Below are 19,404 nucleotides of genomic sequence, written 5' to 3'. Positions count from 1 at the left end.
CCAAAATATATTTTAAAAAAAGCTCATACAACTCAACAAAAAACAATCTGGTTAAAATATGGGCAGAGGCTGGGGCACCCGGCCGGCTCAGAGGAGCATGCAATGAGTTCGAGCCCCACACTAGACACGAGATTACTTAAATAAATTTTAAAAACTTAAATAAATAAATAAATAAATGGGCAGAGGATCTGAACAGACATTTTTGCAAAGAGGCCATACAGACAGCTAACAGGCATGAAAAGATGCTCAACATCACTCATCATCAGGCAAATGCAAATCAAAATCACAATGAGATGTCGTCTCACACCTGTCAGAACGACTATTACCAAAAAGACAAGAAATAACAAGTGTTGTTGAGGCTGTGGAGAAAAGGGGGCCCTCCCACAGTTAGGAATGTAAACTGGTGCAGCCCCAACAGAAGAACAGAAAAACAGTAGAGAAGTCCCTAAAAATATTAAACAAACAAACAAACAAAAACTGCCGTAAGACCCACCTACCACCTACTCTACTTCTGGGTATTTACCCGAAGAAAATAAACGTATTAATTCCAAAAGATATCATTACAGCATTGTTTACAATAGCCAAGACATGGAAACAACCTAAGTATGAATCGATGGATGACTGGATAAAGAAAACGTGGTATATATACATGCATTATTACTCAGCCATAAAAAAGAAGGAAATCTTGCCATTGAGACAACATGGATGAACTCTGAGGGTATTATGCTAAATAAAATAAGTCAAACAGACAAAGCCATATACAATATGATTTCACTTACATATGGAATCTAAAAAACAAAACGCAGACACAGAAACAAAATGGTGGTTATCAGAGGGAAAGGGAGTTTGAGGGTGGGTGGAGAGGGTGAAGGGGGTCAACTGTATGGTGACCACAGTAACACCAGACTTAACTGTAGCGATCATTCTGCAGTGTGTGCAACATTGAATTATGTTGTACACCTGAAACTAATACTATATACCAATTCTATCTCACTTTCAAAAAATCCTAAATTCATTGCTAACATACTCTCCCCTCAACTTATAATCTTTCTAGAACAGCAGCTCTGCATCACCACCAACCTCCTTTCCTTCGATATTACTCTATGCTTTTCCTTCTCCATCACCCTGATGAAGCAACTGACCCCCATCTCTCCCTCCCTCCCTCTCTCCTCTTAGCTGGTAAATAAGACGATTTTGGCAAGCAGAGGTAGGAAGGTGAGCATCCTGTGCTCCATAATGAAGAACAAACTGTGTCCTAATCAGTATGGAGATACCATTCCGTAAATTATTTTTTCTAATCCATTTTTCAGTTTCCTTCTTTGAGAACACCGATTATGAATTTTTGCCTTATTTCCCAGGCCAATCCTTTTTTCTCTAACCCTTGTTAGCATTCTGTTTACAACCATTTAATTTTCCTTTTAAAAGAAAAAAAAATCCAAGGGCTCCTTCTTGGGTGGCACAGTCGGTTGAACTCCAACTCTTGATTTCAGCTCAGGTCATGATCTCAGGTTCGTGGGGTCAAGACCTGTGTCAGGCTCCACACTCCGTGCCAGTCTCCTTGAGATTCACTCTCTTCCTCTGCACCACCACCACCCTGCAGCTCACACATGCACCCACTTGCTCTTGCTCTCTCCCCTTCTCAAAATAAATAAATAAATAAAAATTTAAAAAAAATCCCACCCTCCATGTCCCTTATGTTTTCAGCGTGTCTCTCCAATTTCGTGTTTGCGTCACATGCTTCTCCTTGGAACCAACCCCAGACAAGAGAATCTCTCATCGCCCGCCTGTGTAGCACGTCATTCCCATTGTTCTCTATTTCAAGAACTGTCACTTCACTTTGTCTTGAGATCCGTGGCTGTGAGCATCCTTTCTTGGCTTCCCCCTACATTCCCCGTTTGGCCTTCAAGCTTTAGAAAGACGTTCCTCACACATTACAGTCATGGAGGAGAGATCAAACATGGCAAGCGTATTTTGGTTTTCTTGTCCTTCTTGCTCCTTTAGTGATTGCACAGAAGGCAGCATCCGTTTTACTCCGCCATCTTAAAACTCAAAGTCCCCCCAACCACAGAAAGGACTGAAGTAATGATACACGCTAGCTACGCTGTGGGTGAATCTCAAAAAGAGGAAGAGAGAACTTTCTCTACTTCTCTCTTCCCAGGTACACACATCAAGGAAAAGTGATATGAGGACATAAAAGAAGGCTGCCATCTGCATGCCAGAAAGAGAGCCTCACCAGGAACCAAACTGGGTGGCACCCTAATATAGACTTAATGGCCTCCAGAATTGTGAGAAATTCATTTCTGCTATTCAAGCCACCGAGACTACTGTATGTTATTATGGCAGCCCAAACTAAGCCACTGAATTGCGTATTTTTAATGATCAATTTTCTGCTATGTGAATTTTACCTCAATTAGAAAATATCTGGAAGTCCCTACACATCTTAGTTCCAATACCTGGCCCTATTTCTGCTACATAGGAGGCAAATAATAAATGGCTACTGAAAGAAGGAATGAATGAACAAAAATCTCTGATGATGTCACTTCCTGTTCAGAACGCTAAATGAATGTTTAACACCAAGAGGAAAAGCAAATCACAAATTCAAAGGATTCTGTCCTTATTTGCCTGAGACTTCATTCCCATTCATTCCCATTATGATCATCCTGAAATGTTCTTCCTTTCCAATTGTAATGACCCTATTCATCTTCAGTCTCAACACAACTGTGACGTCCTCCACAGAGATCCATACCTCGTGCCTTTCCAGTCTATGCCAACCAGCATCAGTACACTCTGCTCTCCATCTATAACACTGTCTTTAGGGATTTATTGCACTTATATTCTGCTTTGATGATTGTTTGTTTGGATGCCCTAAATCCTCAATCATATTATAACCTTCTAGAGGGTAAGGGCCACGTTTTTAATATTTAAATTCTTCACTGTACTCAACACACTGCTTTGCATAAAGAACATATTTTTTTTAAAGATTTATTTTTTTTGAGAGAGAGAGAGAGAGTGAAAAAGCAGTGAGAGGGACAGAGGGAGAGAATCTCAAGCAGACTCCCCACTGAGCGCAGAGCCTGATGCGGGGCTCAATCCCACAACCCATGAGATCATGACCTGAGCCAAAACCAAGAGCTGGACGCTCAACACCCCGAGACACCCAGGCACCCCCAAGAACATTTTCAATAAGAAGTTTATCAGAGAACAAAAACTAATTTAGTTTGAAGAGGAAACTGGAAGAGCTAGTGTCCTGAGCAGGTCAATTAACCACTGAGCACTTCAAATGCAGCGACATGACACTGACAAGGTATTTAATAAAAAGAGTCTCCATAATAAATTTCATTTGCTTCTTAGTATCAATTATCATCTCATCATTAATAATTCTAGCCACCTTAGAATATTTTAATAGTGTGATGGGTTTATTATTGTAAATGAGGGCTTTTAAAAATAGGTTCATATTAAATTTAAAATAGCTTTCTGTCATTAAGGAGTTTCCAATTCTCTTATAACAACGTGAGAAAACACTGTAAGCAATTTCACATTCTATTTCTACACAGCTGATTGAGCAAGTACTATTAAGGTTACCAATTTTGAGTGTTTTATAAATAACATTTATGAAATTTTTGTTTAGTGGTAAATAATCAGATTTCAATTTAAAAGTTAGAATAAGGGTACATTAGCAAAGTACGTAGTGTTCATATTTCTCTACATATATTCGAATCCCAAAGCATAGTAAGAGTGTCTCCTTTCGGACTAAGGTCAGTTAAAGGAACACAGCAAGAATGTCAGAAGCTAAATTTATTTTTACCTCCATCTTTGCCTCAGAGGTAGAACATCTCTACTATGATGTAACTCAAACATAAAGACGGCCTTACCAGGTAATTTCTTTTCTAGCTGTTGTTGTTCATCTTCTAAAACTGGTTCCTCTGGTAACCTCTGATCGACTGCAGTCGAGCTGATGACAGATATGCCACTGCCGGATCGAACTCGTCTGAAATTGTGGAAAAAAAGAAAAAAAAAGATTCATATAAAGCTGCCTTGGTGGAACTGAGCAAACTATGGAAAACAACTGTTAAAGAGTATGCCACATCATGGAGTAAATTTCATTTATAGTGAGGAAAAGATAAAGATTTGGTCCTCCTTATTTACAAAGAGTTTTTAAAAAATGAATAGGTGAATGTCCTCAGACTCTTGAGTGCCAAGCTTGTTCAAATGTTTAGAATCACCCCCCAGATCAGGGCAATTCCAAAGGACTGAATTAATGCATAATCATCATGTGCTCTAGAACAGTGCCTGGGTCACAGTCAAGTGCTCCCTGTTGTCACCCCTGCCCTCTTGCGGAACAAGAAATCCTCCGAGAGAAGATGAGCAGCTCAGCTGAATGAGAGCACCTCTTTTCCCTTTACAAAGTCTTTCTATCCATTTTATCTCATAATAAACACATGAAATATTACACTTTCCAGTCCCTAAAACGAATCACTTAGTTTACTGGTTAGTTTCACCTTAAGCCTTGCTCTTTTGAAACGATCTACCTTTTTGTTAATGCTTTTTTATCAGCTTGCAGTCTTGTGTCTCTTGGAGTGATTCGTGCAGCTGTCAGACTCTGCAGACAAACTGCCCAGCTACGGTTTCCTCTGACAGCCACAGATTTCTCGGCTCGCTCCATGTATGCACTGACAGCCATGGCACCGTTTCTCTTACTTTTATGGGGATCTATGCACCCCACCTCCCTACCAGTCTTTGAGGAAGCAGGACAGAAATTCTTCTTTGTGTTTCTTTTTCTGTTTTTTGTGCTTGTAAGATTTCATATTTGTCTTTTAAAGTTAAAGCCTTGAGACATCATTGTCTTGGCAGGGAGGTGTGTGTGCTGTGTCAATGTAGAGGATAGCAGTCATGTACATTCCCCCCAACTGGACCTTGGTCTATTCTCTTGACAACTCCACTGAAACTGTGTTTTTGCGGAACTTTGATGAGATAGAGTGGTACAAATATCGACAACCTTTTGATGTTTTACTAATAGACTATTACTACCTTAAAGAACAGAACAGGCTCCAGATTCACACAGGACCTAGATCAGTAGGTTTTCTTGAATTCATGGATATTTCATTTACTGGCCAGGAATAAAAATGACTCACAGATACACAGCCAACAAAGCCCAGTTTGAAATTCACATACCAAATACACAACTTCTTATAAGAGCCAAACGTTCCTTACCTAAAGGAAGGTGGAATGTACTCTGGAGGCAGGACAGGTGGTAGGGGTTGGCCGGACATAGCGACATCGATTAGGTGCATAGCCAAGATAAATTCTTCTGCTGTGAGTTTTCCATCTTGATCAATGTCAGAAAGATTCCTATTCAACAAAAAAGTTAACCATATTCTAGTTTCATTCTAGTTTCATGAAAATGCATGTGTGTTACTATTCACAAGTGATTGAAATGTTCTGTTTCCTTATTCTGACTCTAGGCCAGTTGAGTCTCTCTGTGCCTCGGTTTATAAAAATAGTACCTATTTCATAGTACTGCTGCAAAGATAAAATGAGACAATCCAAGTTGTTGGGATGGTGTTCACCATTCAGCAAATGTTAACTATGGTTATAATTATAGTCTTCTCAAGCCTTGCCAGCCCATTTAGAACATATCATACTCACATTCTATGTGTCTTTAAACACTGCGCTCGGCAAACTATCGGGTCAGATAGTAAACATCCAAGCTTAACAAGACATGGTCTCTATTGCACTGAATTCTGCCCTTTTGGCAGGAAAGCAGCCATAGATACATAAATAAACGGGCGTAAAACCTCATTTGCAAAAACAGGTGCAGGCCAAGTTCTACTCATTTAGGTTAGCTGGCCAACTGCTGATGTAGACCTACAGGGTGGATCTTTCTGGACTTTAGCCAGACTTAAGATGTTTGCTGCTCCTTAGTCTCAAGATTCAGTGGCTACCATTCCTCATCATCAACTTGCCCTAGTAGCTAATGGGAGTAAACAGATTTTTCGAGCAAGTCTAAGAATGGGATTTTACTTAATCACTTCTGGACACCAAGAGAATGCAAGATAACAAAGCTGTTCACCAGAATGCCAACAGGACAGCTCCACTGGGAAACTGGCTTTGCTGACAGCATAAATCAAGAAATTCCTCTTAAATCTGAAATTTCCTTCGGTGGCATAAACCAGTTTTTACTAACAGTATAATGTCTATGCAATGACATCTGCCCTTTCTAGAGTACAGTTCTGCAAGTTTTGATGGATTCAGTTGTGTAATTGAATTCCGTTGTGTATCACAATATTTAGAACAGTTCCATCACCACGCAAAATTGCCCTGCATTTCTTAGTCACCCTCTTGCCTTGCCCACAACCCCTGGCAACCAATGATCTCTTTTCTGTCCCTCAAGCTTTGCATTTCCCAGATGCCTGTTCTTCCTCACCCTCTCCTCCTTCCCATCCCCCATTACAGCTACTCCCCGGCAAATTCAATTAGAAGGCAGGTGGAATTCTTTTCCCCTCTATACTTGTCTAAATAGTGGTTGTAAACATTTAATTAAAATATCTTTTTATTGTATAGAAAGGGAATATAATAACATTCTAGTAGGAGAAGACTCAAGTATTTTTTTCAAAGAGGGCAGGTTATAAATGAGATACTTAAGCATTTCAATATACTCTAGTGTCATGAGAACACCAAAAAACTACCAATCAACCTCCATAAATGTTAGATCTCAAGTTTACATTTCAGAGGGCCCTAGGATGCTGGTACATACCCAGACTTAAAGACATCTGGATGTGTCATATTAACTGCTCTATTATGTTTATTACCTGATTAGTTATTATTATTCTATTTCAAAGGAAGACCCTTTAATACAAAGCAGAAGGGACCAGGATGGGTGAAGGGACTAGCACCAGAGTGTGACCACTTATGAAGCAACCATATCAACGGGCCCTTTGGCAAAATCATGAACCTCAAATCATGCAATTAAAGTAATCAAAAGCTATTAAAAATTCTTAAAAAATAGGGGCACCTGGGTAGTAGCTCAGTCAGTTAAGTGTCCGACTTTTGATATTGGCTCAGGTCATGATCTCAGGGTTGTGAAATCGATCCCCACGTTGGGGTGTGTGCTGAATCTGGAGCCTTTTAAGATTCCATCTCTCCCTCTGTCCCTCTGTCCCTCCCTCACCCTCCCTTCCTCCTTCACTCTTTAAAAAAAAAAAAAATGCTTGGGGCTCCTGGGTGGCACAGCGGTTAAGCGTCTGCCTTGGGCTCAGGGCGTGATCCCGGCGATCTGGGATCGAGCCCCCCATCAGGCTCCTCCGCTATGAGCCTGCTTCTTCCTCTCCCACTCCCCCTACTTGTGTTCCCTCTCTCGCTGGCTGTCTCTATCTCTGTCGAATAAATAAAATCTTTAAAAAAAAATAAAATAAATAAATAAATAAATAAATAAATAAATAAATAAATAAAAATGCAAAATAGAGATGTTTATGTGCCTTCTGATGAAAGTACACTGTAATATCTCTGATATAGCCTTGCCAAAAAAATCAAACTTGAATCTGATGAGTGGTTCTCATGAGTGGGATGACTTTGTACCCCAAGGGCCATTTGTCAATACATGGAGACATCTCTGACTGTCACAACGGGGGTAGGGTCACGTTGCTGGCATCTAGTAGGTGGAGGCCAAAGACACTACTAAACAACCTGCAATACACAGAACAGCCCCCACAACAAAAGTTATCGGGCCCAAAGGGTCAGTAGTGTTGAGTGGACAAACCTTGCTCAAGATCCAATTACTGATCTACAGGAAACACAGGAATAAATTAACACAAGGATGCAACCACCAAAAGACAGACTAGAAGAAACTACAGGATAAACAATCTGGGTTTTTCTTTTTGGGGAGGGGGGGCAGTAGGGAACAAGGGGGAGTATATAGAACACTTAAAAGATGTGTCAACCAACTGATGCAAAATGTAGATTTATTTTCATCTGATCTGAACAAATCAACTACAAAAAATTATGAGCCAATCTAACGAATCTGATCACTATCTGATTAACTTAATGATAAGAATTACTATTAAAAATTTTTGGTGGGGGGCGCCTGGGTGGCACAGCGGTTAAGCGTCTGCCTTCGGCTCAGGGCGTGATCCCGGCGTTATGGGATCGAGCCCCACATCAGGCTCCTCCGCTATGAGCCTGCTTCTTCCTCTCCCACTCCCCCTGCTTGTGTTCCCTCTCTCGCTGGTTGTCTCTATCTCTGTCGAATAAATAAAATCTTAAAAAAAAAAATTTTTTTTTGGTGGACTACTGGTATTACAGTCCTCTTGAAAAAAAATCCCTATCTCTTTTGGAAATACAAGCTAAAATATTTGCAGATGGAAATGATATAATCACTGAGATCTGGCTTAAAATAATCAGGAAGGAGGAGGGGAGAACCAGGACTAGTCACAAGTTGAGACTTACTTTAAACTGTGTTATGAGTTCTAGAGAATTCATTAATCTCTCTGCTTTTGTATGTTTCAAAATCAAAAAGGGGAAAGAATAAGAGAGGTAATCATCACAGATCATTGGAAAATTAAGCACAATTCCTACACATCCCCACCTTTAAATACTGTATTAATCTGAAGACCCAAGAAGCCATACCAATTTAAGCCACTTTATACAAACCAAGGAACTTTTCATTCCTTACCATATCGAAGCCAGCTGAGCCTGTGGCAAACTTGATTGCATAAGAATAGTTCTTGCTTGGGGACCTAAACAGAAAGGGGCGGGGGGGAGAGAATATAAAGATGAATCAGCAAATCTTCACTGTCCAGGAAGACCAGTGTTGTGCACATAGAGCACTATGCAATCTCATGCAATCACAGTGCTTTAAACAATATTTGCTACTACCCAAGGGGCTTTTTCAAAAGGAAATTAAGCCCCAATGAAAAGGGAAAAAAAACAAAGCACACCACAGCATCTGGCACATACTCAATAAATTCTTGTTAAATGGATGTTTCATGAAAAAAGAGTATGTAAAAGATGAGCATTTCAAAACGTAACCTGCCCTTTTCTCCAGATTATCATCTCTATTTGTATCAGGCTTCTATTTACAAAGCTCAAACTTATTGTCTCTGAACTCAGCATCTTCTGCCGCCGCCTGCTGCCTCCACCAGGACCACGATCAGAGAAGAGTCAGAGAATCTTAGAGGAGAAAGGACCTTAAGAGAGGACAACTCCTGTAACCGTTTCATTACAGACTTAAAAAAAAAAAAGGCGGGGGCGGGGGGGGGGTCTTGCTCAAGGCTGCACAAATGGCTTTTATCACAATCATTTCTTATGTTAGCAATAAAGAATGCCTGGAATTTCAACTCTGCTCTCCAAATCACCTCTCGTTTCTTAAAGTACTTGTAAATATCTTCACCTCTGGCATGAAACTGGGCTTGGCTAACAGATAAAGTTTATAGTGGGAAATTTTGAGTGTTGAAATAAACCAGTGTTAGGGAGAGAGACAAATATGTCTTCTATCCATCACTGACCCTCAAGGTGTGGTCCCAGGATGACCGATGGACCAAGGAATGAAGAGTTGTAACAGTTTTGTTGGGAAGATTGTCATGTATAAATTTTTGCTTTTAGCTATTTGATTTTTCAAATGGCACCTCATCAAAAGACACAAAAGTGGATGTGTTTTTGCATAGCAAGCAGTATCTGAGAATCACCCCCCAATGTGTCAGCACAGGAAGTGCCCAAGAACTTGCCACGAGACTCGGGCAAGCAGTTTCCTCATTAGTTGGACCGTTTTCTCCTTTCAGATGTCCTTTTCAAATTTACAAGTCTGTGCTCCATCAGATAAGGAAGTATAACATGGAGTTTAACATAGGGCTAGCACATAAAAAATGCTACATTAATGGTAGTTAATATTATACACAATATTCAAACTTTGATTTGAGAGTCAGAAGCAGCTAAACCAGCGGAGCCACCCAGGTTCCCGAGCTCCAGCTCCCTTCTAATCATCCCCCTGACCAAGTGCACCCCAACTTCTAACAGCACAGTGTGCCCTTGTTAAGTATGGCTTATTTTGTTCCACATACTGCATGTAGTTGTAGGACATTAACCCTAACTGCTGTGTGGTATATCATTTTGTGACTATGTAACAATCTATGTATCCATTCTGTTGATGGGCATTCGGACAGGTTTCAGTTTGGGGCTATTATGAACAATGAACCTTCTAGGTTTTGGCAAACATCATATACACATTCCTGAGGAATGAGTGTGTGTATGTGTGTGTGTGTCTGTGTATTGGGAGTCTCTAAGAAGCAATCTTTTTTAAAGTACTGTGGAAGCTCTCCAAGTTCTGTGGTATACTGGAATGAGGAAAGTCCACTGATCATTTTGTTCAGTCTCTAATATTGTACGTAGCATGTCGGAACATTAAAGCAGAATTAGCAAAACTTTAGTGAATGCTTTAACTGATACTCCTCACAATTCTCTCCACTTCAGAACTACATAAAAGGAGGTTAGTATTTCACCTACGACCAATAAAAAGTGTAATAATAACCAAAAAAACTAGTCCTGGACCTGGATGGGCAGCAGGAGATTTGGATTCCAGTCCGGACTCTTCCTACTCCCTATGGCTTCTGACATTAACAAAAGTACTTTCACTCTCTAAGAGTAAGTTCCTTCCTCTCTAAGTGAGGGAAATGATGTGGAACAGTGACCGGTAAGCCACGGCCACAGGCCATACCTGCTCCCGCTTCTGTTTTGTAAATAAAGTTTTCTTGAAACACCACCATGCCCATCATTTGAGCTGCTTTTGTACTAGCATGGCGCAGTTGAGTAGCTGTGACAGACAAAATGTAAGCCTAATATGTTTATGGTTTTGTTCTTTATAGAAGAAGTTTGTTAACTACCACATTAGAAGACCACAACTGTCATTTGCAATTCTAATACTTGACTCTGTACATCCTAAGACAAGGTTGTGAAACATCAAAATAGATCACCAACACCTAAGATGGCCTCTTAGCATAACAGAACAGCATAAAATTGAACTCTTGAGTACAGAAGCCTACATCCATAAAGAGGTATCAGTTTTGGGGTATTGGCTTTTATGGAAACATGGGGATAAACAGAAATCCCAAGTTCATAAGCCCTACTATGGGCATCCATGTTTTCATAGGGAAGCACACACGGGAAAGACAGAAATAATTACGTGAAGTAAATGCTTTATCTCAAACAATGCCTAACACTTTAGCTTTTGTCATTAATATATGACTAACCAAAGAGCATATTCATTGTTTCAGAATGCGAGATTAATAAAATGCCTCTTTGAGGAGAAGGCTAGCAGTGATAAGACTGCCAGAATTCTACAGCTACTTACATAATCTTGATTAAAGAATGGGCTCTATGTTTTTACAACTGTCTAAGAGCGTGTAATAGCATACACATCAAGTTGTGAAGGAACGAGGGGGTACCCACCTAAACAGGTGTATCAGCTAAATGAACCCAGGTAATCAGGGGGGCAAAATGTGCCACTGCTAGGTTGGCTTCACTTCCCACAGTGGACAAGCTCGTATCACAAGCTCTGACAGTAAGTACACAGAGAAACATGAGCAAAATCTGCTTTTTCAACTATATTTCAAATTTTACTGTCTACCTCACATATTAAAAGTTGTAAATATTTAAGTGCTTGCATCATTATCTTTGGGAAAAAGACACTGTACTTCACTTATAAAACACAGATCCTACCAAGAAAGAGGACTGCTACATCAATATCACATCTGAATACTATTTTAATTAATTCACAGCAAACACCAACAATGCTTGGAAGAATTGTTTTCAGATTTACTGACAGTGTAGCTCTGGGTCTGATGGAGCTTTGGCGTGAAACAGACCATGCTGAATTATACTTAAACCTATACTCCTGAATATTCCTTCGGTGCCTGTATAAGCTGGACTGGTTTCCCATGGTATGGATAAAAATGACAGCTATGTTTTAGCACAGAGTGTGGCGTGGCATTTGAAAATTTGTGTTTAAGTACAATTTGCTCCCTCAGACATAAATATATACTTATTCGAGAAGACTGCTAAGATCCCTTATTAGGGATAAGGCTCAAGATTAGATCAGACCCTTCCAAATCTCACCCAACCCTGATATTTTTTAACAGATGAACTTTTCTTTTGAAAGTAAAATACTGCAATTGTAAGTGAAAGCACAAAAAAAAAGATAGTAAGAGTCAGAAATTTAAAGCATCTTTCTCCACTTCTGGAAAACTCACTCCTCCTTCCTCTGTACTTGTTAAAGGGCAGTCACATTTTTTCCCTTCTCAATGTTCAAATCAGAGGTCTCTATTCTCCTTATTAAAATTATACTTTTCTTTCTAATTCTCTCATCAATTTTGAGCGTTTAACCCTCATCAGAAACGCTTCTGAATAGTATTCTAAAATCCTTTCTACTGATACAGGTAACAGAATCTTTTTTTTTTTTCTTTTTTAAATCCCTGGAGTTCATATAACTTAACTCTGACCTCTTGCACAAGAAATAAGATCTAACTAGGTAAAGTGACCTCCAGCTAGTTAAAGTGGCAGAGGCAGGTTCAAAACTCTCCAACCAATTACCTTCACCCCGCAAACTGCCTTAAACACGGGCTCTTTGAGCCGACAGTTCCAAGTTCATGTACAAAGCTGGACTTCAGAACCTGAACCGGTTTGGGTTTACAGCAGTGTTTCTTTGCTAGGCTCTGATTTGCATACTAGTGGCGTCCAATGTTCAGAAGTTCCATTTACCAAGAAGGTCAAAGCCTGAGGCACCAGGGAAGAAACTAACTGTGGCTTATCAGGAAATGAGAACTCAAGATAAGAAACACAACGAAAACCCTGTTTGGAAAAAAAGCAAGGCATTTGGAGACTATCTGTGGTCCAACATCTGGAAGCAATCTGCATTTGGAATCAAAATCGTATTTCATGAAATTAATTCTCATTTGTAAATACCTGTTAAGTGTCCACTCATAGTTTTGTCATGACTATTGAATAACTGTCTGTATTTCAGTCTGGATGACTGAGGGACAGCCCACTCTGCCACCGGAGGGACACTGTGGGGAAAAAGGATGAACAATGAGGAACACATTTAAATCCTTTAACAGCAGTAAACTAAGAACTTCCCTAGTAGACAGCTTTAACATTTTATTCACTTTCTAATCAGTACTTCTGGATTTTCTGTAATGAGTATTTCCGTATTTTAAGGTTAGACTCATTTCTCTCAAAACAGACATGCTGGTTATTTTTCCAGAATCAAGGGTAAACACAGCAGACCAAGTGACTGCTCCAAGTGATAGATACGATTCATAATTTAAAGGTTCTACAAAATATGGAAAAATCTCCTTGTCCCTGAAGTGAAAGACTAACGCCCAGGCTTTTCCAAACTTCTAGAACAGTTCTCTTTCAGCTTAAAAAGCAATGCTGATACAAACAGATAACTGCCTTTAAAGGTATTCATTCTTTAATATTTATAACTTTCTATTTAGCAAAATACATTAACTCCTTAATGAAGGGAAATCATTTCATTCTGTCAAGTTTCAGTTCCCACAAATGGAGAGAGAACAGAACACGTCCAGGGTCATGGCAAATCAGGGGAACGATAATGGAAGGAGCTTTGCTTTCTTGCGTGTAATCCCATGCTGACCTTTCCCTGCCAATGTGTAGCAACTCTGACTCAAGGAAACCGATACCAGCAGTCAGTGGGGTCTACGCCTCCTTAGTGACCAGGTCTCAGGGTAGTTCCACACAACTATCACACTGGTACCTATGGCTTCTTAGAGCCTGGTGTCTAAACAGGGCAATTTAAAACACAAGGGCTAAGCTCTCAGTAAAATCGGCATTCCACTTCAGGACAGATTACAACTAATGTCCCATTTGCCATTTCCTTGGATTTCAATAAAAATATTTCATGTGTAAAAGCAAAATTTTAATTATAAATTAAACCTCTTAGTCATTATTTATATATGTTATCTATGCACTTATACTCACAATACACACTTCGTAAAGTATAGGAAACAGCTCCCAAAGACTTGGAAAGTATCTAATTAAATTCACCTTTTCAAATTATTATAAATTTCTTAGTAAAAAACACTTACCAGGGTCGATTCTGCTGTGAGTAACTCTGCAACCCTCTCATTTTAAACTAACTAATATTTTGCTGATTCCAACTCTTGCCTACTTGTCAAAAGCTAATTATCTTTCTCTCGCACCCCAGGAATATAGGGTGTTACACACAGAAGCTGCTTCAGATTATACTTATCAAGTCAAAGTTTTCTGCTGAGACTTTCCTGAAAATTTAAATGCACTAAAAACCTCATTAACAGGTAACCAAAAATTAGATGACACATTCTAAAAATTTGCTGGAAATTTAAATTATTAAAAAGACGCGTACCAAAACAACCCCCCAAACCAGCTGTCTTAATCGCAATAATGTTTGCTAATACTGATTATTTATTCATTCTTATGTCACAAATCAATTTTAAGGCAGATCGGAAAATCTCTTGTGGAGAAGCACAGAAAACTCAAAACTTCAGCATGGTAAAAGAGAAAGACTGAGAAATAAGGAATTCAGTGTTAGTTTACATCTCAGCTCTAAAATGTAAACCGTGAGGATTCTAACCTCTCGGGGTTTTCTCCCTCATTCACAATTCTGAGACAGTATCTGCTGTGGTTCTGGGGGCTGAGTGGGATTAATGAGGTGTTTGGCAAATAGATGCTCATTAATGTTCCTGAATCTTAGGAGCAAAACCTTAATTGAGTGGAACACAAGTATCTGTATACCATTAACTCAAGTTTCTAGAGCACACTTCCTGGTTAGGAACTCAAGCCTTAAAATCAGAAAGAACTCAGTTCAACTCCTGGCTCTGTCACTTCTGAGTTAGGCTATTTTGGGCAAATTACTAATGTCTCTGAGCTTCCTCCTTATCTACAACACAGAGAGAAGAATCAGTCATCTTCTAGGGAAGATGGTGAGTATTCCAAGAGCTAATGTGCATAAATCAGCATCTGGCATGGTGTTCTTCAGTTTCCGATTTCCTTTAAATTATTTTATAAAGGGTTATAAATTGTTCAATTATATTCAACACACTCTTTTCTTGAAAGTGGGAAAATGACTCGATTCACTTAGGAAAGAATTCTAATGAGGAATGAAACAAGAAAAGATGGAACCATCTTCATTAACATCCCCTTTTAACTGCAAAAGTTTTGAGATGGCTTACAAAGAGACAACTTTTCATCCTAGTGCAGCAGTAAGGAAGGGGGAAATCAGAGGTAAAAAATAAAAATAAGAAAATATGACACCAAGATTGGTCAAAACATAAGCAGTAAGGTCATATCAGCTTTGCCAAAACTGGGCCATATATTTGATTAGTAATGACTGTCCACTAATCTGAATAATTCATTTCCTAAAAGGTGGTTTTAAATAAGGTTTCAGTAACAATTCAGATTCCATGAGGTTATCTGAGAAAGAATAAAAAATAAGGCAAATTGTGGCTCTAATCTTCATCTAAAAAATTTTATATATAAACTTTTAAATGATTAATACAAGAGTTCATTTTCCCCTCCTACCTGGAGTTTGATTTCAATACTTTTTTTTTTTAAAGATTTTATTTATTTATGTGACAGAGACACAGCCAGCGAGAGAGGGAACACAAGCAGAGAGAGTGGGAGAGGAAGAAGCAGGCTCCCAGCAGAGGAGCCCGATGTGGGACTCGATCCCGGAAAGCCAGGATCACGCCCTGAGCCGAAGGCAGACGCTTTAACGACTGCGCTACCCAGGCGCCCTGATTTCAATATTTTTAAACATTACTAAAACTGGTACCTATTTGTTTTCCCCATTTAAAAAACAACACCCAAAGCTTTTTGAGAAAATGTCATTTTCTTTATTTATCATCTCTGTAACATGTAAGTGATAAAACCTGGTAACATTACCCAAAACTAATTATTGGCATCCTACAAAATAGAAGATAACAAAGAAGTAGCTAATTCATTTTCAGTTTTAGGAGTTAATCAGATAATGGCTTTAACTCAAGCACACTTACCTAGCCACATCGAATGACTGTGCCTTCTGTAATTTAGTGTTTAACTGGGACCCGGGACCAGATCTACTAAAGGAAGAGCTCTTTGGCAACGTGGCTGCTGTAAAAATAAATGTTGAATAATTTTAATTCTACAAAGAAAAGAAACATTTCCCTACTAACGAAAATGAGAAAACATAGTCACCAAACCTGAGGCAGAAATCATTCTTCCCTTATCACCCAGGACTCAAAAAGAGTTATTCCCTCTTCGCTCCCTGGCCCTTGCCAAAAAATTTTCCAGATTTTCTCATTCCTGCTGAAAATCACCTTCCTGCATAGAAATATGTACAATCCATGGATTTAACTCTTTGTTAAATGTTTCATTATCACATTTTATGGATCTATCCCGACAGTTAAAGAAACAACAGCTTAAATACATAGGATATGGCATTTCCTTAACTGTGCTGAAGGAGCGGAAGTATTAGTTCCAGATGGAAGAGCATGGAAGTCAGAGCCTTGCAGTCCTGGCCACACAACATGGGATGCTAGGGAGGGTCAGCCATTACGCCTGATTCTCATTCGGGCTGGATAGCAGTGTGCCAGGAAAAAACTCTGAGTCTTAGCCCCAGCCCCCTCATTCCTGCCTACTGTCTTGCAACATTTGCCATCAGCCACAAAAGAAAACAAGGCAGAGCACGAGGATTCACAGATACTACTGGAAAAGCAACTGCAACAACTTTCTCAGCTGTCATCACATCTGTGGACATGGTCACGAATGAAAGGTGAACTACATGGGACAAGAAAATCTTAAAAAAAAAAAAATTGTGGCACATTTAGATTCTTTGGCTATAACTTAAGATCCTGATAGATATAATAAATGCACATAGCTGGGCAGAGAAATAATGATTCAAATATAATCATTACCCATGGCTAAAACCGAGGCCATTCTCACTACTGAATTATGCAGACACATCCAAAGTACTTATAGGAAAAAAAAAAAAAAAAACTTCCTCGGGGGGAACCTGGGTGGCTCAGTCAGTTAGGCATCTGACTCCATTTGGGCTCAGGTCCTGATGTCAGGGTCGTGGGATGGAGCCCCAAATCAGGCTCCACGCTCAGCACGGAGTCTGCTTGTGCCCCTCCCTCTGCTCCTTCCCCTGCTCTCTCTCAAATAAATAAAATCTTTAAAAAAAATACTTCCCCCATTGGATAAGAATTTACTAAGATTTGTAGACCATATTTACAGTTTATGCTTTCTTTTTTTTTTCTAAAGCTTTTATTTATTTATTTGACAGAGATAGAGACAGCCAGTGAGAGAGGGAACACAAGCAGGGGGAGTGGGAGAGGAAGAAGCAGGCTCATATTGGAGGAGCCTGATGTGGGGCTCGATCCCATAACGCCGGGATCATGCCCTGAGCCGAAGGCAGACGCTTAACCATTGTGCCACCCAGGCGCCCCTACAGTTTACGCTTTTCACTAAAGGGAAAAGGTTTCAAGTTAAGTCTCAAAATAAAATTAACTACACCAGGAAATTTTTGATCCTTCCCTTCAATGAAGCAAGCAGGTAATACTCCATCCTTAATGTATCTAACCATTTAATAAATTTCCTTTCCTGTTCCGCCTGATTCACTATGCCTCAAAAATATAAATAAATAAATAAACAAACAAACAAACAAACAAACAAAAAGGAACACGCAACTTTCCTTTTTCTCCCCAACATAATCCTACTTCTAAGGGAATGGCTTGTTTATCAGCAATTCATAGCAGCTGAAGAAAAGTAGTAACTGACACATGGGAAATAGGAAATGTTCAAATACTGCTCAAACTTGACTTGCTCTTGTCAAGCCCTGGAAAGGAAATTACGCTCTTGGTTTTAGCTGCTGAGTTCACCTTTGCCCATGATGGTACCAGAGCTCCATCATTTCATTCTCCTTTACTTCTCCCTGGCCTAGCACAGCCCACTTAATATGTCGGAAAAAAGGAGATGTTAAATTTGAAAAAGGAAGATACTTTCCTCTGGAACAAAATGCCACTCAAATATAATCAGAAAGTGAAGACAGAAGATTTAGCAAGAAGGAAGAGTAAAACACACGTTGTAAAAATTCAGTCTGTCGATTCAGCAGGTCACGTACCAGGATGAGCAAATGCAGACAGAGGTTGTATGACAGGGGGAGCCCCGTTAGCCAGGGGAGGCACTGCTGCTGTAGGAACAGAAGATACTAGAGGTGGAGACATTCCCACAACTGGAATGGATCCCATTGGCACTGGAGCAACGGCTGTAAGTGGTGGCATGCTGGCGATACCTCCTATACCTAGGAAGGAAAAATCCCAACAAAATTCACATGGAATCACTTGTCCACTTTCAATGATAACGAATCCAAGAGTGTTTAAAGAAGCAAATCACTTCCCAGTTGTCATATAGTTCCATTTAAAATATAAATTCAGAAAAAAATATGTATATACATTCAGATTAATCATTTTGGAGAATACTAAAAATTATGTCAAGGATCAGATCATAGGGGCACAAGACCCAACTCGAAGAGAGACCTACGGGCCAAAGTTGAGGATCAGTAAGAATAACTGTAATGAATGAAAGCCACTAAAGGGAATTAAATTTATGAATTCATATTGATATTTTAAAACAAACAAAAATCCTAACTGGCCATCACAGGTAATAAATTTATTCTGAAAACTAGTATAAATAAAGGAGGAAGAGAAATCAAACATCCACCCTGCCTTTCCTTTACATACTGAACCTTAGAGTCACCAAACATTTGATGGGCAAATTTCTCTATACAGAAGTATTCTAACCAGAGGGAAGAAAAGATAGAATTAAATAAATATTTCCTTCCTTTTTTGTTTCTTTGTCTGAACCTGTGATATTGTGACCTAATAAGAAATACGTATCTGGTCTTTGTCCCTGGTTCCTGGTTCCTGGCAGAGCTCCTAAAACCCTTGTGATTTCCTGACTGTCAGGAACATCTTTTGTTACAACATTTGGTCTTTGCCCCTGGTTCCTGACATAGGAGCTTCTAAGACCCCTAGAATCTCTGGAGTGGTAGAGTGTCTTTCTGTATTCAGATAAGGTGCCTTGGTGGCTGGGGGCCCCTAAACAGATGCAGGACAGGAGGTAGTCAAGGGAATGACCACGGCATTGTTCGTGGGGTGCAACTATCGATCCCATCCCCCCCTCCCCACCTCCACAGAGACCTCAGGGGAGGGTAGACGGGCTGGAGATTGAGCTAATCAATGGCCAAGGAAAGATGTAATCAAGCACACCTATGTAATGAAGCCTCCATGAAAATTCCTACACTATAGGGTTTGGCGAGCTTTCAGGCTGGAAAACACATCCACGTGATGGGAGGGTGGCACACGCCAACTCCATGGGGACAGA

General features: G+C 39.7%; 1 protein-coding gene across 5 annotated transcripts in view; it reads right to left on the bottom strand.

The window, feature by feature from the left end:
- ITSN1 (intersectin 1) overlaps window positions 1–19,404 on the bottom strand; it is a 214,813-nt gene that overhangs the window by 110,652 nt on the left and 84,757 nt on the right. For all 5 annotated transcript variants that reach the window (XM_045785563.2, XM_045785564.2, XM_087861773.1 and 2 more), the window contains 6 exons: window positions 18,143–18,322; window positions 16,035–16,131; window positions 12,949–13,049; window positions 8,669–8,732; window positions 5,212–5,349; window positions 3,873–3,988 (listed from right to left, as the gene is read on the bottom strand). In XM_045785563.2, coding sequence (XP_045641519.1) covers window positions 3,873–3,988; window positions 5,212–5,349; window positions 8,669–8,732; window positions 12,949–13,049; window positions 16,035–16,131; window positions 18,143–18,322 — 696 coding nt within the window. The remainder of the gene's footprint in view (window positions 1–3,872; window positions 3,989–5,211; window positions 5,350–8,668; window positions 8,733–12,948; window positions 13,050–16,034; window positions 16,132–18,142; window positions 18,323–19,404) is intronic.

This window comes from Ursus americanus, chromosome 4, assembly GCF_024610735.1.
Source record: "Ursus americanus isolate L20-20 chromosome 4, mUrsAme1.1.p, whole genome shotgun sequence".
NCBI classification, from domain to species: Eukaryota; Metazoa; Chordata; class Mammalia; order Carnivora; family Ursidae; genus Ursus; species Ursus americanus.
Note: the sequence above shows the minus strand (reverse complement) of the source record. Positions and strands in the feature narration are given on the sequence as shown.